Below are 25282 nucleotides of genomic sequence, written 5' to 3'. Positions count from 1 at the left end.
GTGCGAGGATTTAGAGAAGGAACTGCAGTGCGGTCTTCCTCTGTGAAATAGCTTTGGAAAGAGGTGTTTAGTATTTCAGCTTTACGCGTGTCATCCCCTGTTTCAATGCCATCATCATCCCGGAGTGTCTGGATATGCTGTTTCGAGCTACTTACTGATTTAACATAAGACCAGAACTTCCTAGGATTTTCTGTCAAGTCGGTACATAGAATTTTACTTTCGAATTCACTGAACGCTTCACGCATAGCCCTCCTTACGCTAACTTTGACATCGTTTAGCTTCTGTTTGTCTGAGAGGTTTTGGCTGCGTTTACACTTGGAGTGAAGCTCTCTTTGCTTTCACAGTAGTTTCCTAACTTTGTTGTTGAACCACGGTGGGTTTTTCCCGTCCCTCACAGATTTACTCGGCACGTACCTGTCTAAAACGCATTTTAGTCTGAAATCTGCCTTCTATTACTCTTGTTAAACAGATAAACCTTCCTCCCTTTTTTTATATTCCTATTAACTTCCATATTCAGGGATGCTGCAACGGCCATGTGATCACTGATTCCCTGTTCTGCACTTACAGAGTCGAAAAGTTCGGGTCTGTTTGTTATCAGTAGGTCCAAGATGTTATCTCCATGAGTCGGTTCTCTGTTTAATTGCTCGAGGTAATTTTCGGATAGTGCACTCAGTATAATGTCACTCGATGCTCTGTCCCTACCACCCGTCCTAAACATTTGAGTGTCCCAGTCTATATCTGGTAAATTGAAATCTCCACCTAAAACTATAACATGCTGAGAAAATTTTCTCTCAGTTGTTCTGCCACTAATGCTGCTGAGTCGGGAGGTCGGTAAAAGGAGCCAACTATTAACCTAGCTCGGTTGTTGAGTGTAACCTCCACCCATAATACTTCACAGGAACTATCCACTTCTACTTCACTACAGGATAAACTACTACTAACAGCGACAAACACGCCACCACCAGTTGTATGCAATCTATCCTTTATAAATACCGTCTGTGCCTTTGTAAAAATTTCAGCAGAATTTATCTCTGGCTTCAGCCAGCTTTCTGTGCCGATAACGATTTCAGCTTCGGTGCTTTCTATCAGCATTTGAAGTTCCGGTACTTTACCAATGCAGCTTCGACAGTTTACAATTACAATACCGATTGCTGCTTGGCCCCCGCATGTCCTGACTTTGCCCCGCACCCTTTGAGGCTGCTGCCCTTTCTGTACTTGCCCGAGGCCATCTAACCTAAAAAACCGCCCAGTCCACGCCACACAACCCCTGCTACCTGTGTAGCCGCTTGCTGCGTGTAGTGGACTCCAGACCTATCCAGCGGAACCCGAAACCCCACCACCTTATGGTGCAAGTCGAGGAATCTGCAGCCCACACGGTCGCAGAACCGTCTCAGCCTCTGATTCAGACCCTCCACTCGGCTCTGTACCAAAGGTCCACAGTCAGTCCTGTCGACGATGCTGCAGATGGTGAGCTCTGCTTTCATCCTGCTAGCGAGACTGGCAGTCTTCACCAAATCAGATAGCCACCGGAAGCCAGAGAGGATTTCCTCCGATCCATAGCGACACACATCATTGGTGCCGACATGAGCGACCACCTGCAGATGGGTGCACCCTGTACCCTTCATGGCATCCGGAAGGACCCTTTCCACATCTGGAATGACTCCCCCCGGTATGCACACGGAGTGCACATTGGTTTTCTTCCCCTCTCTTGCTGCCATATCCCTAAGGGCCCCATTACGCGCCTGACGTTGAAGCTCCCAACTACCAGTAAGCCCACCCTCTGCGACCGCCCGGATCTTGCAGACTGAGGGGCAACCTCTGGAACAGGACAAGCAGCCATGCCTGGCCGAAGATCAGTATCAGCCTGAAACAGAGCCTGAAACTGGTCCGTCAGACAAACTGGAGAGGCCTTCCGTTCAGCCCTCCGGAATGTCTTTTGCCCCCTGCCACACCTCGAGACGTGTTGTTGGACATTTCTCCTTTCTATGCAAGACAACAAAATCTTCTCGAAAACAGTCAACATTCAAATGCAATTTGTGAATGATAAACTCATAATTTAATCTTTTCTTATATACATAACATAGATGGTGTTGCTCAGGTCTGCTTTATGTGATTCTGCCTTTATATTTTACAATTTCTCACCTTTCAGTTCCCTGACTGCTGTTGCTCTACAGTTCCATTTTCCTTTCCAATTTGTTTTGAAGCTGCTAAGTTTTCTTTTCTAATATATGTTTTCAGTCAGCCCATCCCATATCTCTCTAACTTATCGATTGCTGTCTTTTTCACTCTTACATTTTCATGTTTCTAAACATGTCTGTTGCTCATACGATGATTGATTTATCTTCTCTTGTCCAAACATTATTTCCCCTGCCTTTTGTTGCTGAGTGACATTCGTACATAATACTAGGGAAACAGGAAAGTAGTCAGTAGGACAGTGAAAGATTGTGTTTTTTAATTTTATTTTTTTTTTTAATTTTTTGTTTCCAGCTTAATGTGATGCTTTTTAATGTGGCTCCAAAATGTTTAGCAGATGATTTTTCTTTGTATGTGGGAATAGGATGAATGTATATGAGATCCATTAACTTTTCCTTTTTCCAAAGCATAGTGAGCAGGTGCACTGAGTTAATAAAAAATGATTTTCTCCTTTAGTGATACATGCTTCTTCTCATGTTTTGTTTCATCTAATTTGTTCTGACCGCTACCCATTGCTGTACCACCTGCAAAGCAGCCAATAAGAAGAATCAGTTTCGAATGCCATAATCTTCTTTCAGAAGCCTTTTAGGAGTATTGGAATCCTTAAGCCTGTCTCATGTGGTGTAAGAATGCCATAATCTTCTTTCAGAAGCCTTTTAGGGGTATTGGAATCCTTAAGCCTGTCTCACGTGGTGTAAGATTAGCTGCAAGTGTACTTGCCGGCTCACATGATAGCTCCCTTTGGGGCTCTGTCGTCTGCTAGCTGGCTGCCCCACAGTGAGGTGTGCATATTTTCTGTGACAGGTCTATTGCTGGTTTTTATTTTTGTGAGGCCTAGTAGTATTTCCTGAATACTACGTACAGTGGCCAATCGGGAGTCGTGCTTGGCGACTGAAATGACAGCATACCGGGTGAGAACTCTCAGACAATGCCTACCATCAAAACCAAACAGAACGTAACACGCCGTCCAGCCATCATTCTGTTAATGGTAATATTTTTACTGTGTTGTTTGAGGATTAAGCAAATCACTGCAGAAATTTCAGAAAGTTTGCAGTGAAAAATAGAAATCACTATTAATTTGCATTTAGTGTGCGTTAGGTCATAAGTTGGTGCTTACGAAATGTAGCTAACATATTTAATTTTTCTTTAAACTATGAAAGATATTGTTATCTATTACCAATTTCAAGAAAATGGATTGTATGTAAAGCACTTCGTCCTGAACTCGCATGCTGACGAAAAAGCCAGAGTGAAATATTTATAAAATTCCTCATATCTTATAAATGGTTTCGGATATTGAAATAAGATTTTGTCTAATGGTAGTACACGAAGAGGAGGGTATTTCACTATATGATTAAAATGCAAAATTTTCATATCTACAACAATATTCAAGTGCCTACAGATTTTTTTCAATGAACTAATGTAATATTTAAACACCATCAATAGCTGCTGAAACAAAGAGTTACTGTGAGTTTGGAACATTATAAAGGGTGAAGAAAAATTTGTGCACTCAGGCTTCGCACTGCGATTCCTCATATATTAGCAATACATAAATGTCTCTCACAAAATTTCATCCTGTGCATATTTCCAGCAGTAAATGTATGTCAAACATTGGTAATCACTGTAATCACATGCATGTTAACTACCTCTGTCAGCATATAGTAGTGCTGTGCAGTTACTGCAGTGGACAGCGTTTTGGGTTAGCATGCAGGAGTTCAATTCTGGGTCGAGGCATAGTTGGTTTTATTAGCTAAATGTACTTTGCGTGGTTAGATATCTGGCATCTTAATCATCATACAGTGATTAGAGTAGGTCTCCTACAAAACATTTGCACTTACATACTTATGAACACAGAATATCCTGGTTTGTCATTTAGGTAAAACTATATTTTGTTATATGGAGATTCACTTTTGGGAGACAGGTTCTCTCTTTCCACCATCATGTGACAGAGCTCATCCACGGACTCACCGTACTCCAGCTACTGATTAAGCTATTCTGGAGATCATACGCCTAGGTCCCCAGTGAAGTACACATGGCGTAGCGAAGTAGCTGCGTGCCTCACAACGTGGGCTGCATCCCTATCCTTATTCTTTAACACAACACCTGCTTCTTGCAGACTGACAGGAAACTAACAATGACTTCATAAACACTCTAATATGGTCGAATGAAACAGCATTCATTTGTGAGGCTATCTTCAATAGGAACAACGCCCACCATTGTTGTAATGTTAACAGGCATGTCACTCGTGACCATGGATATCAAATTTGCTTTGGCATCAACGTCCCGGTTTGAATATTGGTAGACAAGAGTTTGGATCCCTTCTTGTTGCATGACTGGTTGGCTGCACAAAGCTATCATGTATTTGCCTGACACACTGGAAGATGTTCCACTTCATGTTTGACAGAGGTTATGGTTCCAGTATGATGGTCCACACCCACACTTTGGAATTAATGTGCAACGATATTTATACAGAATATTTTCAGGAAAATAGCTTGGATGGAGAGGTCTAGTTGTATGGCCTCCATGTTTACCTAACCTAAGTACCCTGGATTTCTTTCTGTGGGGACACTTAAAGGAGCACGTATATTGAAATCTGCCAACAGATGCGGAAGAACTGATAATGCGTGTTCATCCTGCTCTTGTACCTGTGGCTGCATCTACTTTGCGAAGAGTCAAGATCTGTATGATCCAGCGGGTCGCGTATTATTCGAACATGCAGGGGGTTGCTTAGAGCACCTGTTCTGAGGACAACATATTCTTTTGTAAACGTCATGCAGTCATTAATATGGAAATTATTATTGTTACCGGTTGCTGATGTGTTACATCTAAGCATCTATACCACATGTAATATGAATGACAAGTAGATGATGAGTTATTTAACTGCACAATCATCTTAAACAACTCGAAATTAATGCTGTTTTTATAGTTATTCTGCCCTATGACAGGTCATTTGTTTCAGTGGTCTATTTCTGACTTGTCTGACCATGTTATTGTTATGTTCAGTGTTACGAAATATTGTGTTTTTATGTTCAGTGTTACAAAACATTGTGTTTTGTAAATGTTGGATATGTGTGACTTACAACACGGTGTGTCAACATTGGTATATGATAGAATGAAATTGGTGAATAAAAGCAAATACACCTGGACCCAGAATTGAACCCTTGACCTTGTGCATGCTAACCCAAAACGTTATCCACTGGACCACCAACTGTGCGGCACTAGTCCTACATGCTGACAGGGGTAGTTTACCATACATGTGATAACAGTGTTGCACGAGTTGCCCGATTCCCAATCTTTAGCATCCATTTATTGCCAAAAATATTCACAGATGAAATTTTATGAAAGACTTTTTTTTTTTGTCCGCTGCAAAGCCCGAGTGCTTGAAATTTTCTTCACTCTGTATCTGAAGAAATTACAGTTTATTTTTATACTGAGAATCAGCATCGTCATGAACAATTGACTTGTCTTTCCATCAATTGCTGTTTTATGATTCTGTCGCAATTTCAGTTGCATTAGAATGTGTTAACATATGTTGTTCCAAACCCACAGTAATTCTTGTTTCACTAGCTATTGATGGCACTTAAATATTACATCTTTTCATTGAAGAAAAATCTGTAGTCGCTTGAATATTGCAGCATATATGGGAGTTTTGCATGTTAATCATATGGCAAAATACTCTCCTCTTTGCGTGCTACTTTTTGTCAAAATCTTACTTATATATCTGAAACCGCTTAAGAGCTACGAGGAATTGTGTGAATATTTCATTCTGGATTTCTTTCCGGCACGCAGGTTCGAGATGAAGTGCTTTATATATGATCCATTTTCTAGAGATATATAGCAATATGCAGCAATATACTTCAAAGTTTAAAGAAAAATTCCATATGTCAGCTACATTTCATATGGAGCAACATATGACCTAATGTGCACCAAATGCGAATTCATAGCAGTAGTTTATTGAATCCTAAAATAAGTATGACCATCAACGAAATGATGGGCAGTTCACCATGAAGCTGATGAATGAATCTGTAAATTGGGTGAGAATCAAATTTTTTTCTGAATAGTTTCTTTACAGTTGTTTGAGGAAGGTTGTAGTTCAGTCGGCTAGCTCGCCTTGCCATTGAGAGAGTAAAGCCAGCCAGATAGGTTTAGTGCTGAATCATACACCTTGTGTGAGGTTCAGTATGTGAGATAGCCATCACTCCCACCTGCTAGCTGGCAGTCATGCATGCCATCTAGCAAACTTGCGGCAAACCTTACTCCGTTCGAGATGGGCTTTATGCACATTTCACAATATTATTACTCCTTGATAGTTTTTGTTGCTGACAATGAAACTCAGTCTCAGCTTAACTGTGATGTAGGATAGAACTTGGGTGCCTTAAATTTCAGCTCTTGTTGTTGTTGTTGTTGTGGTCTTCAGTCCAGAGACAGTTTGATGCAGCTCTCCGTGCTACTCTATCCTTTTCAAGGTTCTTCCTCTCCCAGTACCTACTGCAACCTACATCTTTCTGAATCTGTTTAGTGTATTCATCTCTTGGTCTCCCTCTATGATTTTTACCCTACACGCTGCCCTCCAATACTAAACTGGTGATCCCTTGATGCCTCAGAATATGCCCTACCAACCGATCCCTTCTTCTAGTCAAGTTGTGCCACAAATTTCTCTTCTCTCCTCTTCTATTCAATACCTCCTCATTAGTTATGTGATCTACCCACCTAATCTTCAATACTCTTCTGTAGCACCACATTTCGAAAGCTTCTGTTCACTTCTTGTCTAAACTATTTATCATCCACATTTCACTTCCATTCATGGCCACACTCCATACAAATACTTTCAGAAACGACTTCCTCACAATTAAATCTATACTCGATGTTAAAAAAACTTCTCTTCTTCAGAAACACTTTCCTTGCCAGTTGCCAGTCTATATTTTATATCCTCTCTACTTCGACCATCATCAGTTATTTTGCTCCCCAAATAGCAAAATTCGTTTACTACTTTTATCGTCTCATTTCCTAACCTAATTCCCGCAACATCACACAATTTAATTCGACTACATCCCATTATCCTCGTTTTGCTTTTGTTGATGTTCATCTTATGTCCTCCTTTGAAGACACTGTCCATTCCGTTCAGCTGCTCTTCCAGATTCTTTGCTGTCTCTAACAGAATTACAGTGTCATCGGCGAACCTCAATGTTTTTATTTCTTCTCCATGTCTTTTAATTCCAACTCCGAATTTTTCTTTTGTTTCCTGTACTGCTTGCTCAATATACAGATTGAATACCATCGGGAATAGGCTACAATCCTGTCGCACTCCCTTCCCAGCCACTGCTTCCCTTTCATGTCCCTCGACTCTTGTAACTGCCATCTGGTTTCTGTACAAATTATAAATAGCCTTTCGCTCTCTGTATTTTACCCCTGCCACCTTAAGAATTTGAAAGAGAGTATTCCAGTCAACATTGTCAAAAGCTTTCTCTAAGTCTACAAATGCTAGAAACGTAGGTTTGCCTGTCCTTCATCTATTTTCTAAGATAAGTTGTAGGGTAAGTATTGCCTCACGTGTTCCAACATTTCAACGGAATCCAAACTGATCTTCCCTGAGGTCGGCTTCTACCAGTTTTTCCATTCGTCTGTAAAGAATTCGTGTTAGTATTTTGCTGCCGTGTCTTATTAAACTCATAGTTCGGTAATTTTCACATCTGTCAACACCTGCTTTCTTTGGGATTGGAATTATTATATTCTTCTTGAAGTGTGAGGGTATTTCACCTGTCTCATACATCTTGCTCACTAGATGGTAGGGTTTTGTTAGGCCTGGCTCTCCCAAGGCTGTCAGTAGTTCTAATGGAATGTTGTCTACTCCCTGGGTCTTGTTTCGACTTAGGTTTTTCAGTGCTCTGTCAAACTCTTCACGCAGTATCATATCTCCTATTTCGTCTTCATCTACATTCCCTTCCATTTCTATAATATTGTCCTCAAGAATATCGCCCTTGTATAGTCCCTCCACCTTTCTGCTTTCCCTTCTTTGCTTAGAACTGTGTTTCCATCTGAGCTCTTGATATTCACGCAAGTGGTTCTCTTTTCTCCCAAGGTTTCTTTAATTTTCCTGTAGGCAATATCTATCTTACCCCTAGTGATATGCGCCTCAACATCCTTACATTTGCCATCTCTGCTTAGCCATTTTGCACTTCCTGTCAATCTCATTTTTGAGACGTTTGTATCCAGGCCCCATCTCCTTAAATTCCCACCTTTTTGCAGTTTCTTCAGTTTTAATCTACAGTTCATAACCAATAGATTGTGGTCAGAGTCCACATCTGCCCCTAGAAATGTCTTACAATTTAAAGCCTGGTTCCTAAATCTCTGTCTTACCATTAGATAATCTATCTGAAACCTTTAAGTATCTCCAGGCTTCTTCCATGTATGCAACCTTCTTTTATGATTTTTGAACCAGGTGTTAGCTATGATTAAGTTATGCTCTGCGCAAAATTCTACCAGGCGGCTTCCTCTTTCATTCCTTAATCTCATTCCATATTCACCTACTACATTCCCTTCTCTTCCTTTTCCTACTATTGATTTCCAGTCACCCATGACTATTAAATTTTCATCTCCCTTCACTATCTGAATAATTTCTTTTATCTCATCATACATTTCATCAATCTCTTCGTCATCTTCAGAGCTTGTTGGCATATAAACTTGTACTACTGTGTTAGGCATGGGCTTTGTATCTGTCTTGGCCACAATAATGCATTCACTATGCTGTTTGTAGTAGCTTACCTGCATTCCTATTTTCCTATTCATTAATAAACCTACTCCTGCATTACCCCTATTTGAGGAGCATTACCCCTATTTGATTTTGTACTTATAACCCTGTATTCATCTGACCAAAAGTCTTGTTCCTCTTGCCACTGAACTTCACTAATTCCCACTATATCTAACTTTAACCTGTCCATTTCCCTTTTTAAATTTTCTAACCTACCTACCCGAGTAAGGGATCTGACATTCCACGCTCCGATCCGTAGAACGCCAGTTTTCTTTCTCCTGATAAATACGTACTCCTGAGTAGTCCCCGCCCGGAGATCTGAATGGGGGACTATTTTACCTCTGGAATATTTTACCCAAGAGGACGCCATCATTATTTATCCATACAGTAAAGCTGCATGCCCTCAGGTAAAATTACGGCCATAGTTTCCCCTTGCTTTCAGCTGTTTGCAGTAACAGCACAGCTAGTCCGTTTTGGTTAGTGTTACCAGGCCAGATCAGTCAATCATCCAGACTGTTGCCCCTGCAACTACTGAAAAGGCTGCTGCCCCTCTTCAGGAACCACGTGTTTGTCTGGCCTCTCAACAGATACCCCTTCGTTGTGGTTTCACCTAAGGTACGACTACGACTATCTGTATCGCTGAGGCACGCAAACCCCCCACCAACACCAAGGTCCATGGTTCATGGGGGGGGGGGGTCAGCTCTTATAAATGATCAGTACATTTACAAATTTTTAATTTAAATTCGGATTGCTTCTATAATCAACAACATGGTACTACTTTGGTTTCAGTATAAAATAAACCATTTCAGCATAAAAATAACAATGCCACTAGTGCAAAATATCCAGTTTTGTCTCACCTATGGGGTAAAACGGGGAACATATCTAAATGGAAGGAAGAAATTGAAAACAAGAAAACAGTTTTAGTCTATTGCAAAAAATATATGAAAACATATACAGATTGTTAAGAAAATGCAATGAAAGGACACGATAAACCTATTTTAAGTACCAAAACTGTTTTTTGGTGAAAGAACTTAAAATTTGTGAAACATTACAGCAGTGTAGCAAAGTTATCAGTAATTGATTGTAATAAGAAACAAAAATGCATGTAAATGAGAACATAAATTTTTCACAAAGCAGTTGTCTTCTCCCTCAGCATTGGACTATTGTTCATGACCCCATATGTGACAAAAGGAAGATCAAGATTTAATTTCCTGTCAACATCGAGGTTGTTAAAGATGCAGACAAGCTTAGATTTCTTCAAGGATGGGGAAGGAAATCGGCTGTGTCCTTTCAGTGGAACCATCCCAGTGTGGAGTGATTTAGAGAGATCACGGAAACCTAGACCTGGATGGTTGGTCACGGATTTGAATCATTGTCCTCCCAAATGTGAGTCCCTTGTGTCATTGTGCCTTGCTCGATAAAGGCCACTACAAGCTAAACACTGGATCCAAGCGTCCTTCGATAATGTGTCTGGGTGATTTCGTCTCAAATCATAAGGCAAGAATTTCTGTGGAAAAAATATGTATTAGACCTCCATATCATAAGTGTTAAAAAATAAAGTATTTACATTTTATCTTAATTTTTGTAAATGGTATAGTTCCGTGAAAAATTTATTTTTTATAAATTACTCTTAAAACAGTAGAGAACAAAAAAAACTATTAAATCAAAAGTACTGTAGACCTGCCTCTTAGTGTGTCGAAATTTAGTTGACATCCACACATTTGTGGACCTTCTATAACCTACAAATTTAAGATGAAAATATGAAATATAAGTTTTTTTTTTTTAAGTTAGGAGTGTCACAGAACACTGCCTTTTCTGTTACATTACCATATACTACTGATGTAATTATAAAAAGTATCTTCTCTGCTCCAGATATCTGTATTATGTAAATATTTATTAATAAAGATGTAAAAAATTGCATTCTTATGAATTTTTATGAATTATTAACTCTGAAACCCCCATCTGAAAACTTTTGAGAATTACACAAAATATTGTTTGGTTAATATGTTAGTAGTCAGTGCAAACACACAACATTTTTCTGTGTAAAGTGTTAAAAAATTTTCAAAAGTCTGCATATTTCGCATCACTGAATTTCTAATGCAAAATATGCATGTTGGCAACACCGTTTCCAGTGCTCTTCTGTTTATAACAGATGAGTGAAGACTTGTACATAAACCATTCTACATCAAGTCTTGTATTTGGTTTGAACTTTTTGTTTGATGCACAGTTGTTGGAAACCTTTTAGAGATATTTCAGAAATAGCTTGGTCCTAAAGTAAAGGTAGTAGCATCGCATCCACAGTGCAGGAATTGCTACACTCACTACAAGAAGGAATTTAGCGACAGCCCACCTGAACGATCATAATCACCCAAATGTGAAACTGAGGAAGAGTGTGCAAATGTTTATATTCCTGGGTGTGAAGTTGTTTATGCATTAAATGTTAGCATTTCTGCTGTGGCCCTTACTATATCCTCCCACAAACCTCCAGGAAAGGTAGGAAGCACAAAGAAAAGCGGAAGAAATTGAAAGAATTTTACGCAAGCAACATCTTCAAAACTTTATGAAGTGTGTAATGTAGATGCAATTGGTACAGAAGCTGAAGACAGTGCACGAAATATGATGTGTGCTTTCAGAACCTAAATACTGCTGTCACTGCAGCCACCTATACTGAGAAGTTACACTTACTGACACTGATACCAGATAGCTAATCTGATCATCAGATACGGAAATACATATTCGCTTCCTCACATTATTTGATTTCAAAAGCTCGTAAAATAAAGAATGAGAGAGGTATTTGGGCATGCCAAAATTCTTACTGTGGACACCAGTTGCAAGATGATATGCATACTGAGGTGGTGATCAATCAGGTGGGTTGCTCTGGAATATTACCTAAGTGATGACAAAGATTGCAGTAGGCAAAGTCCTAACCAGGCTGATGTTATCTTTGTTAGTAAAAATGGTGAAAAAGTTAAAAATGTAAAAAGATACACAACAAGATCAAGAAGAGGAACATATGAAAAAAGAGAACCTGAATTTAAGAACTGGTCTCACAAAATTCCACTCCTTATGACCAAATGTGGGCAATATGCCAGCTAGTGAAGGAAGTATGTTCATGAAACTTCCTGGCAGATTAAAACTGTGTGCCCGACCGAGACTCGCACTCGGGACCTTTGCCTTTTGCGGGCAAGTGCTCTACCACTGAGCTACCGAAGCACGACTCACGCCCGGTACTCACAGCTTTGCTTCTGCCAGTACCTTGTCTCCTACCTTCCAAACTTTACAGAAGCTCTCCTGCGAACCTAGCAGTTTGGAAGGTAGGAGACGAGGTACTGGCAGAAGTAAAGCTGTGAGTACCAGGCGTGAGTCATGCTTCGGTAGCTCAGTGGTAGAGCACTTGCCCGCGAAAGGCAAAGGTCCCGAGTTCGAGTCTCGGTCGGCACACAGTTTTAATCTGCCAGGAAGTTTCATGTCAGCGCACACTCCGCTGCAGAGTGAAAATCTCATTCTGGAAACTTCCCCCAGGCTGTGGCTAAGCCATGTCTCCGCAATATCCTTTCTTTCAGGAGTGCTAGTTCTGCTAGGTTCGCAGGAGAGCTTCTGTAAAGTTTGGAAGGTAGGAGATGAGGTACTGGCAGAAGTAAAGCTGTGAGTACCGGGCGTGAGTCGTGCTTCGGTAGCTCAGTGGTGGAGCACTTGCCCGCGAAAGGCAAAGGTCCCGAGTTCGAGTCTCGGTTGGGCACACAGTTTTAATCTGCCAGGAAGTTTCATATCAGCGCACACTCCGCTGCAGAGTGAAAATCTCATTCTGGAAGTATGCTCATGTATTTACTTCACGAATTTGAAACTTGTTTGTTTCGCCATAAGCTGTGTCAGAGGAAAGACATACACAGAAATAGCCCTGATGCTTTTGTGTATATGTCAAGAGCTGCAAGATAAATATTGGTTGTAGAAGGGTGCAATGTGTCCTGGTGCTGAAGTGATGACTGTTGAAACTTTACACCTTCAGGATACTGACAATGATATAACCTAGGCATCGTGGGAGGGAGGAGAGTTGGTGAAGAATACAGCAGAGCCAGAGACATTTGTTACAGAGGTTAAGCATTGGTCACGAAGGGGACAGCTCACCATCATATTCACAGTATTCAGAGACAAGCTATAGCAAAAGTAAAATCAGCCACATTCCAGAATACTGACACATTAGTTCATCATTTCGACTTAGATGAGAACTTGTCTGTTGCTTTGCAGAATGAAATTCAAAGTTAGTTCTGGCACACATCACAGGTATCAATATTCACATGTTTTACTCACTTCCTTGGGACATCACACTGTTTTGGTATTGTCAGTGATGATCTCATTCATGACAGTGCACATGCATGCTATACTGTCAGCATGATAATTGATGACATAGCATCTAGAGGCCTTGCAGTTCCTGTCATTTTTGAAGTCCTATGGAACCCTTTCATCTTGTGGTTCTGCAAATTTTTCAGTTGTAGGAGATTTGGAGACTTTAGCTTGGAGCACATTGGCTTTAGGGACACCATTTTGAAATGTCTCAGTTACTGATATTCCTTTGGTGCTTTGCCTTGGGGTTCTTTCTTTCTTCCTTCCTTTCTTCCTCCACCCTCACCCCATTTTAAAGTACCGTCAAACGGGGTGATTTCGGACGGTTTTGTCGTTATTTCAATTGTGACTTTCGTATGTATTGTTAGATTAAAGTGATTGTTATGGAAGTGGTAAGGTCTATGTGTAACGAATAAAATATCCCAGAACCAGAAAGAGTATGTGTAGGTATATTTGTCTGAGGCAGTTAAATAAAGTGTCCGAAGTCACCCCATGAATTGGGGTGATTTCGAACACGTGTTTTTTAAATCTCTGTCCAAAGGTACAGTATATAGAGGGTGAATTCGGACAGTTACTGCCCCCCCCCCCTCCATTTTTTTTTAAATTCTACATGCTTTTTTATTTGATTTTGGTGACATTTTACACATTTTAAGGTAGCCCTTTGTTATGAGTAAATGATACGGAATGATGGTTTTATCATAGTTGATCATGTTGCTAGGTGGGAGATTTACCAGCTTTGCCTTGATATTGGAGAAAAACATCTTAACAGTTTCTTTGTTCACTTTTGCATGAGCTCATTTAATATTTTCGCGTAATTGAATGGAAAGATCTTCTGACTGTCGTTTGAGGAATAAATGCACCCATTCTTCTCTTGGCAAATTATTACGAAATTTCTTCTCTTTTCAGCCAGATTTATCAAGGTAGCCTTTAACTAAATATCTAATACCCAATTTAGTGAAGGGAAATCCCCAATGTGCAGCCCTCGCCATACCTTGCTTCAACATTTCTTCTTCTTCTTCTTCTTCTTCTTCTTTATTTAGCACTGTCTGTCCTCCCATTTTTTTTTCGGGTGTGCTTCCTGCACTTTATTTTGTAAGGTTGATTTAGGTATACTATACAAATCATACGGTTTTCTGTATGATAATTTACCACTCTGAGTATCATGAACAGCTTTATCTATAAGTTCCGGGTCATAATTACACCATACTGTAGCACCTCTCCTGTTCTTATACGTTTTTGGCATTGTCCGAAATCACCCCACACAGTACACAGTTTTACAAAAACCGTCATTATTTTATAACCTTGCACGAGAAACTCGACAAACTTGTACAGAAATTGTCTCAATGCTGTTAGCTATGGAGCACGTCGACAATTATGGTTACAATAACTTCCCACTTGACGCAACAATAGAAAGTTTCCACTTTATGATAGTGCATGGATTTTTAACACTGAGACTGTTCGTCAGTTATTCACCTAGGGAAACAATGGACGCAAAATAAAAGTTGTGGAAAGCGATAAATGCAATCTTGCGCTTAAAATAACTGCCGCATGGACGTAAAAATAAGTGACTCTTTGTTTCTATGCAGTGGCAAAGAGCAAATAAGCCATACTGTCCGAATTCGCCCCTGTGTCCAAAATCACCCTGTTTGACGGTATGCGGCAAAATAGGTTCAGCCTGATTTTTCCCTAACTCTTGTGCCCGATTTTGCCCCACAGTGCAAAATTGTACAAAGATGACAATGGAAAGTCAGTATTCACTTTATGTTCATTGTACAGGTATTGAAATATCCTGAAAAACATACTGAAATGAATTAATTACTTACATATTTCTTATCGTGTAATGTTTCTTTTCAAAACATTGCACCAAGAAGCATTAACTTTGGAGAAACTTTAAGTCAGAACATTAGGGATGTATAGAAGGAAAAAGGAATAGGCATAGGCATCTGCTATCGCCAGTTATCTACAACTTCCTGAAACAGTGGCTGCTAGTAGTTACGAGCATTACTAGATCACTGTCAGCAGCATAGTCACTTAGTTTGACTAGCATACCCTGTTTTACCCAGCTATCTTCTACTCTGGTAAAAAGATATTCAACAAGTTCCCATCTAACACAGCAGCTCCCAATCTTTTTCGACCCGCGAACCCCTTCTTTAATAATCAATTATTCAAAACGATAGTCACAATCGCGTTATTTATTTTGCCGCCAACCGGTTTCAACCTGCGATGGGGTCATGATCCCATCGCGGGTTGAAAACGGTTGGTGGCAAAATAAGTAATGTGATTGTGACTGTCATTTTGAATAAGTAAATTAATCGCTGTCATCTCCACACAACTATGTTGGCTAAAAATTTATCCCTTCTACAATGATCTGAGTTGGGTGAACAACTGACTTTTAAATATACATACTGTAAACATGTGTAAAATTTAATTCCAAGTGAAAGTTGTAATAAATAACCCTAAATTAACTTGACCCTTAATGATTAAAACCTACTCTAGTTATGGCAGTCACGCAGTGTGTGGGCTTAGTTGCAATAATAAATACAAGCTTTCATTGTAATTACTCACTTCTTCCTTGGAATTCAGTGACATGGTTGCACTGCATTCCATGGCACAGAGCTTTGAATTCAGTAACCACGGAAGTTAAATAAAGTTTCAAATCACTTTCAGCATAAAGACTGTTTATATATTTATTTTTTAAATAGGCATAGGAGGAAAGTGACTTTTCACACAAATATGTGGATGAAGAAGGTAATAAAGCTGTTACAGTTTTATTCGCTGACAATGGGAACTCCTTTAAGCTTGACCAAAAACCAACTAATGACAATGATTTATAACTTTTCTGTGACTGAAAAGCAATGGAAATTTGAAGAAGCTATTCTTTTTCATTTACACTTAACACAGATTGTAATATTGTTGACTCTTCAAAGGGATTGCAAATGCAGTTCTTATTATTGGACAGAGCAGGGAAATCTTCTCTGAAGGTTTTTCCAAGTCCCTTAAAATAGTCTTTAACTGTGTTCTTGACATTTTCGTCCAAAGAAATATGATTTTCCACCAGGAAGTCATGACGGGTATCAAAGCACTCTGATTCCTATTGAAACATGTTTCCCAAAAATTAAGTTTCTTATGAATAACTCAATACAGTCTTGCACAAAATAAGCGTTTATACATGACCCCTGGAGAGATAAGTTTAAACTGTCAATTTTTGAGAAAATGTGCCAAATAAGTTATAGTCTGAAGCCAGATTTCATCTCACATGCACTCTGCAGTATGAAAGGTATGGATGGTGAGAAAATGTAAACTTTGTCTTTAAGCTCATACGGTCTGGAAATAGTTCTATGTCAAGATAGCTACCTAACTTCATTATGACACAATAAACACTTTCAAATGCTTTTCTTTTCCTCATAAAGCACTGCAAAGATGCGGGAATTTGTAGGCCAAGCCTAAATAAAATTAATCATTTTCATTGCCTTGTCCAGCACAGATTTCAATCCATCGAGCATGTGTTTAGAAACAGAAGCCTGTCTATGAATGCAACAATGTGTCCAAGAAGCATTCGGCGCAACCGGTCTCACTTTGTCAACAAACCGTCGTAAAACCCTTTGATAGATTTTGCACCTGAACAAATGCCTACACAGCGAGTCCAGACTATTGAATTTTCACAAAAGTATTCATGGATTCACTTAAATATATCTCCTCCCGCAGTTCTCTCTTTTGAGGGCCTGCAGAATAGTAGCTCCTTTTCTACACATTCACCATTAATGTAATGGGTGAAAAATAACACAATGGTTAAAGTGGCATCAGTCAATTCATCAATTTGAATTGCAAAAGAAAAACTGGCATGGACTCCTCCCAAAATTTCGTTTTCAGCATAATGTGACATGTTTTTAATCTGGCAGTTGATCATATTGTTAGACAGTGGTACCATATTTCCTTTTTTGTGAAAGATTTGTGGGGCTTATATTAGCAATTCTGTAGTTAATGCAATAAGATGCAGCAAGAACACTCTTGTTGTCAGTGTTTGCGATGGATACAAAAGTAGTTTAATCATTTTTCCACTCATTAGCAGTTTGTGTAAAAAAAAAAAAAAAAGTCAGCAGATTTGTTTACGTGGGAATGGTGTTTAGTTTCTAAATGGTGTTAAAGTAGAAAATGTGTCAACCTACTGCTAGCATGAATAGCACCATAAACAACACACCATGGTCTTGGACAGTTCTTGTCCCTTATATAGGAAAATCCAAACCTAATGTAATTATCATTGTACTTTCTTTTCCTTACACACAGTTCAGTTTTGTCGGATTTACACACATCACTAGAAGCTGAATGACCTATTGACACAAAACTAACTTGCAATTTTGTTAAACCCTGTTTACCTTTCAAACCTCCAGTTTCCAGCCAGTTATCTGTTTTAATATGAACGGGAAGGATTCTGATACACAACTAACAACATACTGTATTTGTCACAAGGGAAGAGTAAGTAGGCTGTTGTTGAAAATCAAAGGCTGACCACCATGTAACCATTCCTTAATTGGGTCACAGTACTGTTGTTGGTATTGTTTGAACACAAAGCTGCTTGCAAACTAAATTTCCCTAGTAGCAAAATCAAATGCTTTCCTAACGTTGTTACATAACTGTAAATCAGGCACTCACAGTAAATATATATCAATTTTGCAAATCATGATAAATTCCCAATTTTACATGTATGTAAAAAGGGGCATTATAGGGTTAATTTAAAATAATAATAATGCAGAACCTAAGGAATCAATAAAAGGCTTAACATAAAAACCCACCATTATGAAAAGAGTTTTGGCGAAACCATTGAAATATTTTGAGAGCCCCCTGGGGGTTCGCGAACCACAGGTTGGGAAACAGTGATCTAACATGAAGCTGGCACTTTCTAGTAGATTGATATCAGTGCACACTCTACTCAAGTGAAAATTTCATTCTATAAAGCAGGCAATTGGAAATCTTGACCATTTTAAAAGAAAATTAAGAACGTACCTTGTGAGCCACAAATTATCTGAATGTCCAGAAAAACTGAAAATTTAAGTTAGCTACATATTAATCATGCTCCTTGTAAAGCTGCATGACAGGTAGTAATGTACTGTAAATAAAACTCAGTATTTAAAGTTGTAGGTGATTATTTTCTTTAAAGAGTACTGTCAAACGGGGTGATTTCGGACACCAGGGCAAAATCGGACAGTATGGCTTATTTGATTTTTGCCACAGCTTAGAAACAGTCACTTATTTTAACGTCCATGCACCAGTTATTTTATCGCAAGATTGCATTTATCGCTTTCCAAAACTTTTATTTTGCATCAATTGTTTCCCTAGATGAATCATTGTCGAACAGTCTCAGTGTTAAAAATCCATCCATTATCGTAAAGTGGAACCTTTCTATTGTTGCACCGAGTGGGAAGTTATTGTAACTGTAATTGTTGACGCACTCACTAGCTAACAGCATTGGGACAATTTCTGTACAAGTTTGTCGAGTTTCTCGTGCAAGGTTATAAAATAATGACGGTTTTTGTAAAACTGTGTATTGTGTGGGGTGAATTCGGACAATGCCAAGAATGTATAAGAGCAGGAGAGGTGCTACAGTATGGTGTAATTATGACCAGGAACTTTTAGATAAAGCTGCTCATGATACTCAGAGAAGCATGTGATTTGTATGGTATACCTAAATCAACCCTACAAACTAAAGTGCAGGAAGCACATCCGAAAAAAAAAAATGGGAGGACAGCCAGTGCTAAATGAAGAAGAAGAAGAAATGTTGAAGCAAGGTATGTTGAGGGCTGCACATTGGGGATTTCCCTTCACTAAATTGGATATTAGATATTTAATTAAAGCCTACCTTGATAAATCTGGCTGAAAAGAGAAGAAATTTCGTAATAATTTGCCAGGAGAAGAATGGGTGCATTTATTCCTCAAACGACAGTCAGAAGATCTTCCCGTTCGCTTAAGCGAAAATATTAAAGGAGCTCGTGCAGAAGTGAACAGAGTGACTGTTAAGATGTTTTTCTCCAATATCAAGGCAAAGCTGGTAAATCTTCCATCTAACGACATGATCAACTATGATAAAACCAACATTTCAGATGATCCAGGCAAGCAGCAGATAATTACGAAACGAGGAAGTAAGCGTGGTGAAAAAGTGATGGGCTCATGAAAATCTAGTGTCACAATAATGATGGCAGCTAGTGCTGATGGTAAACTGCTTCTTCCATATGTCCTTTTCAAATCAGAGCATTTGTGGGACACGTGGCAAGAAGGTGGACCATGTGGAACACGTTTCAATAGGTACAAAAGTGGATGGTTTGACCTGCTGGTATTTGAAGACTGGTTCGTTACAATCACTTTGCCCTATTTGAAGAGGCAAAACGGGCCAACAGTCATGATTTGGAGACAACTTATTGAGTCACGTGTCTTTACATGTTATTGAAGAATGTGAGCGGAACAATATTGCATTCATTCTCCTTCCCCCCAATAGCACGCATCTCTTCCAACCGTTCGATGTAAGCTTCTTCAGGCCAATGAAAGCAGCATGGTGAGCTGTGTTAACTGATTGGAAGAAACACACTTGTGGGACCATTTCCAAGAATGCCTTCCCATCTCTTCTGAAGCAGACACTGACTACAATTTCAGCAAACTCCAAGAAAAACGTAAAGGGCGGATTTCGCGCCATGGGCCTGATCCCTTTTGATCCAGATCATGTCTTACTAAAATTGCCTGTTAATGAGGAGAGCCAGCAAAGCAACGCATACGCATAGTCTTCCACTTTTGAAGAAATGCTCAAAGAAATTTGTTATCCTCCAAATAAGCTTGGTAGCTCCCGCTGCTGCCGCAAACTAGACGTTCAACCTGGAAAATGAATCACTGGCCGAGATTTTCAAGGAAACGAAAACAGTGCTGAAACAAGTGACAGTGCTTCTAGCAGTAGTGAAAGTGAAAACGACACATCAGCCAGTGAAGTTTTACTGCTGAAAGAAGAGGCTTTTCTTGTTGCAGAGTACAAATATAAACATGGAAATAAGGAGAAAACAAGCCAGTATGTTGGAGTGACCACAAATGTTGGTGCTACGGAAGTAAGTGTGAAATTCTTGCACCCACACGAGAACAGTAAAAACGTATTTGTGTTTCCTAATGTCCCCGATGAAGACACAATACAATACAAAAATTGCAAATTTCGAGAATACTTCCCACACCAGTTGAGAAGAGAGGAATGTTCATTTTTCGAGAATATGTGCTTTAGACTCGAAGACAATCATTTATTTAAAGTGTTTGCAACTTAATTTAGAATGATGAGTGAGAAAAATTATTTTGACCGTTTAGTTAAATTACTTTGTTTGTTTCTGTATGTTTCTAATATTTCAGTTAAGAACTGTAAAAATTTTTTATTTAAATTCTTGCAAAATAAAAACTTATCTGTAATATATAAAATTCATTATATCATTCCATATCACTTATTCGTAACAAAGGGCTACCTTAAAATGTGTAAAATATCACCAAAATCAAATAAAAACCATGTAGAATTACCGCACAATAAACCTAGTTTCGGTGCAGGCAGTGGCGGGGTAGACGTAAGCTGTTTTAGCTCTCCTGTTAAAATCAATGTAGAATTAAAAAAGGGGGGGGGGAGGCAGTAACTGTCCGAATTTGCCCTCTATATACTGTAACTTCGGACAGAGATTTTTAAAAAAAAAAAAAAAAAAAAAAAAAAAAATAGACGTGTCCGAAATCACCTCAATCCATGGGGTGACTTTGGACACTGTATTTAACTGCCTCAGATAAATATACCTACACATACACTTTCTGGTTCTGGGATATTTTATTCGTTACACATATACCCTACCACTTCCATATCAAGCAATTTAATCTAACAATATATACGAAAGTTACAATCAAAATAACGACAAAACCGTCCGAAATAACCCCGTTTGATGGAACCATTGAAGTCAAATAAATACTGATGAACCTCCAGCATGGTACAGGAAAAATGGGTTAGCAATTTACTTTTATTAAAATTGTTACTTGTACTTCTACAAGAGTAGCAATGAGAAAAACCCTTTATTTGCAGGGATGAGTTTCAGACACGATGTCTGTTATCAAACAATCGTCTTCATCATAAGTATTGACACATAATACAGGCAGTACATTTGCAAACAGTCAAAATGGGGCGTCACGGGTAACTTGTACTAACTCATCTACAGTATATTATCAGTGCTTCTTGCCAAACAGCACCTGGTTCTGCTAAATAACACTGACAACAAATGGATCCCCATGTTACATGTAGATAGTACTTCACAGGTACCTTCCTGAAACTAAAATCTAGGCAATATACACTATCATTCTGTGTTAGGAACACTGTTGTCCACAGTCACTTCAAAAGCAAGGACAAGATTCCATGTTTAGAACCGAGTGGAATTCCTAGATTTTTCCTGAAATTTGTATGGCATGTTATATGCAGATCGGTCAGGTTAGGCTATAACTACTAGTTATAGTAGTTGGAGAATGAAAAAGAAAGAGTACACCTTTGCTGTACATGTTGTGAGAGATTGTCATTCTTATGGCAAATAAAACCAGAAAACTAACGTCACTTGAAATTGTGGCTGTCAGTAAACACCAATCACAAAATACTGTCTGAATCCTTAATGATCACATGTCATCCAGTTATTTACCCTTGCTAAACTAGCAGCAGTCTTTTCTCGCCATTAGGTAATGTGGTTGATCTAATTAGTGTAATTCCCCCACCGACATTTCATTGACTTCTCTCTACCCTCTGTCCCCTTGTTTGTCTATTCATCACATTCACTAATTTTGCCCATATAACATAGTAGTACTCACTTGTTAATTTGTTCATAGCTTCTATGTGTATTTCATTATACTTGTGATTTTCGCATAGAAAAATATTGAGAGGTGAACTGTCAATGGAAAAACAATTTCTGTACAGCTATAAACACTCACTGACAATGTATTGACTACCTGTTTATTCTTAAGTTGTTTGAGGGTGGCTTTGAAAGCGAAAAACTGGTTCACAAGAAACTGTAAAATATGTATTATTGTGTAACATCAGTATTGCGTATTTCAGTTGTTACTGTGTTATTTCCCAAGTACTGATAAAATATTCCATAAAAATTATGAGATTATAATATTGGATGATTTTCCACCCAAGTTTACTTGTTAACTAAGCAAAAAATAAAATAACCATACCGGCATTAAGTTCTATATGCGGCCCATTAAACAGTGGCAGACAGAGAAGGAAGGAAGAAAGAAAGAAAGAAAGAAAGAAAGAAAACAATAGAGCCTCACTATTTTTCAAGTTTATGGAGCAGAGGAAATAGAGATAAATAAATAAATGGTAATGGGGATCTGTATGAGAATCTACATGGAGATTATATAATTGTAGTTATAGAATATTTAACTTAATGTTGTTACAATATTATGAAAAGAGTAGTTGCTACTCACCCTGTTGTGGAGATGCTAAGTCACAGATAGGCACAACAAAAAGACTCAGAAAGTAAGCTATCGGGTAACAAGGCCTTCATCGAAGATAGAAAACGTGCCAGCCCGCCCACGCACACACACAACTGCAGTCACTGGCTGCTGAGGCCACACTGCGAGCATCAGCGCATGATGGGAGCAAGGAGGAGGCTGGGGCATGGAGGGTGGGGATAGCAGGATAGAGGTGGAGGACAGTAAAGTGCTACTTAGCAGGAGCATACAAGGACGAGGTGGAGAGTGTTTTGGACAGCTAGGTGCAGTCAGGAGTATAGGTGGAGGGCCGGAGAGGGTTAGCAGAAAAGGAGAGAGGCAAAAGACTGTGGGTGCATTGGTGGAATAGAGAACTATGTAGTGCTGGAATGGCAACAGGTAAGGGGCTAGAGGGTAAGGACAAAAACTAATGAAGATTGAGGCCAGGAGAATTAAGAGAATGTAGGATATATTGAAGTAAGAGTTCCCTCATGCACAATTCATAAAAGCTTGTGTTGGTGGGAGGGATCCAGACAGGCCTCAGCAGCTAGAGACTGTGTGTGTGTGTGTGTGTGTGTGTGTGTGTGTGTGTGTGTGTGTCATTGTGTGTGTGTTTCTATCTCCGAGAAAGGTCTTGTTGGCAGAAACCTCATTTTCTGGACTCAGCATCTCCCTTATATGGTGGGTAGCAACTATCCTTTTCATAATATTGTTACATTCCACCCTTGATTTTCCATTGTTGAATGCTTCCTCATTTATGTTGAATTTGTCAGGTTTCAGACCAACAAGTGGTTCTGGAAAAGGCTGGAGTTCCAGGTTTTTATGTTACAAACAATCCACTTGAAGTGAAAGTGCAAATGCATCTACTTGACTTCATTTTACGACTCAGCAAGATGAAAACACCCACCTGACGAGATGAACATGGCTTTCTGCTGTGACTACACTTCGTGGTGTCATTGCAGAATGCCATTGGTCAGTGGAAGCTATGGGATCTTTCCGGTTCCTGTGACTATCCTCGTGAATGGTAAATGTGAAGTATTAAGTAGTATTGAATTGAACTGGACAATAGATTACAGTTAGGTGGCACAAGCATGATCACTTGCTGTTCAGGCAGCCAATTTGTTTTGGTTCACTTGAGAGATTATATTTTCAAGTAACCAAAAGCTTGGAGTTTTCACTGTATTAAAATGGGCCGTTACCATTGCTCTTTGCTTGTTCATAAGATAAACTACAATCATTAAGAAATCCATACTAGTGTTGGAATGTAACAGTGTCATATGCAATTGTAAAGTACATCACCCAATATTTAAAGCAAAAGTAGACATTTTAAAGTTCTATAGCAATATAAATATTTGGGATATTATTTTTAACAAATTTTGTACATATATATAAATCATGACTATTTGGTTTAAAATTCTAAATGAGCATAAGCAATTAGTGTTACATTGTTGTTCATGTTCTTTTACAACTTGTCATGTAACCATAGAAGTAAGATGGACCATTTGTACGTTAGTAGAGAACTTACTTGTATTTCTAAGAAACATGTATAGTACAAATTACAAAATCAACATATTGTACTTGTCATCTTGTTTCATTGTTTTGTGTTACCAATGGAAATATAGGAGGAGACATAAATACACATTTTTCGTACCTTAACTTTTGACAGAGAATATGTTAAAATTTTCAATGGTCTATCTACATTGATGTAATATAACATTTGTGGAAAAAAAGAAACGTGCTTGTAGCAAAACCATAGACATTATTTTATTTCAGATTACTTCACTAAAACTCTTTAATTGTTTGTTGAGTAACTGAATTATCCTGAAGAAACACATTTTGTTCATAAGCTAAATAAATATTTTACTGAATAGTAAATCAGTGATTTTTAGATGACTTATATTTAGTTTCTGACATATTTATTTCTTATTGTGTGTGTGTGTATGCGCATGAATATACAGACTCAACCCTACTCTGTTTAATGTCATCAAACAGGGTACTAATGTTATGTTTTTGTCACCTTAGCAACCTGCCAGTTGATGATGACATAAATTGAAAGATATGTAAATACTAATACAGCTGTTTTAAGTCTGTCAAAATTTTATATTATTTTTGTATGATAAAAATATTGTAATAAATAACTGATAATTGATGATAAATGTTTTTCCTATTATAATACCTAATTGAGAGCATCTCCAACAATGATGAAAAACATACACAGCACAAATTTTGCAGGAAAGAACATGAAACATTCAGATAATATGATACAGCACAGTCTTCAGGATTTGAATTTGCATAAGGGAATCTGTTTTGATGACACTGATGATTCTTTTGCCAAGTTGATAGGTTAAAAAATAGGTCCTATGGAGGTTAGCAGGACTGTAATGAAATTTTCATGTGCCTTGAAACTTTTGTTTGATCCACAGAAATTTTGCAGAGAAGTATGCAGTATGCTGTAGCAAACACATGTTCTTCTTCTTCTTCTTCTTCTTCATGGATGGATCACTTAGGACCACGCGTAATCAACATTTTTTGGAA

The 25282-nt window shown here is 38.7% G+C and overlaps 1 protein-coding gene across 2 annotated transcripts in view; it reads left to right on the top strand.

Moving 5' to 3' along the window:
* The window catches only part of LOC126419231 (gonadal protein gdl), a 42138-nt gene extending 17235 nt beyond the window's left edge, over positions 1 to 24903 (top strand). The window contains exon 4 of one of the 2 annotated variants that reach the window (XM_050086370.1): positions 23521 to 24903. In XM_050086370.1, the coding sequence (XP_049942327.1) occupies positions 23521 to 23658 (138 nt within the window). In that variant the 3' untranslated portion in view covers positions 23659 to 24903. Of the gene's footprint in view, positions 1 to 10091; positions 10708 to 23520 lie in introns of those variants that run through there. The other variant, XM_050086371.1, reaches the window with a different exon arrangement.
* The last annotated feature ends 379 nt before the right edge of the window (positions 24904 to 25282 follow it).

This window comes from Schistocerca serialis, chromosome 9, assembly GCF_023864345.2.
Source record: "Schistocerca serialis cubense isolate TAMUIC-IGC-003099 chromosome 9, iqSchSeri2.2, whole genome shotgun sequence".
Classification (NCBI taxonomy): domain Eukaryota; kingdom Metazoa; phylum Arthropoda; class Insecta; order Orthoptera; family Acrididae; genus Schistocerca; species Schistocerca serialis.
The sequence above is the reverse complement of the archived record's forward strand: the minus strand, read 5'-3'. Positions and strand labels throughout refer to the sequence as shown.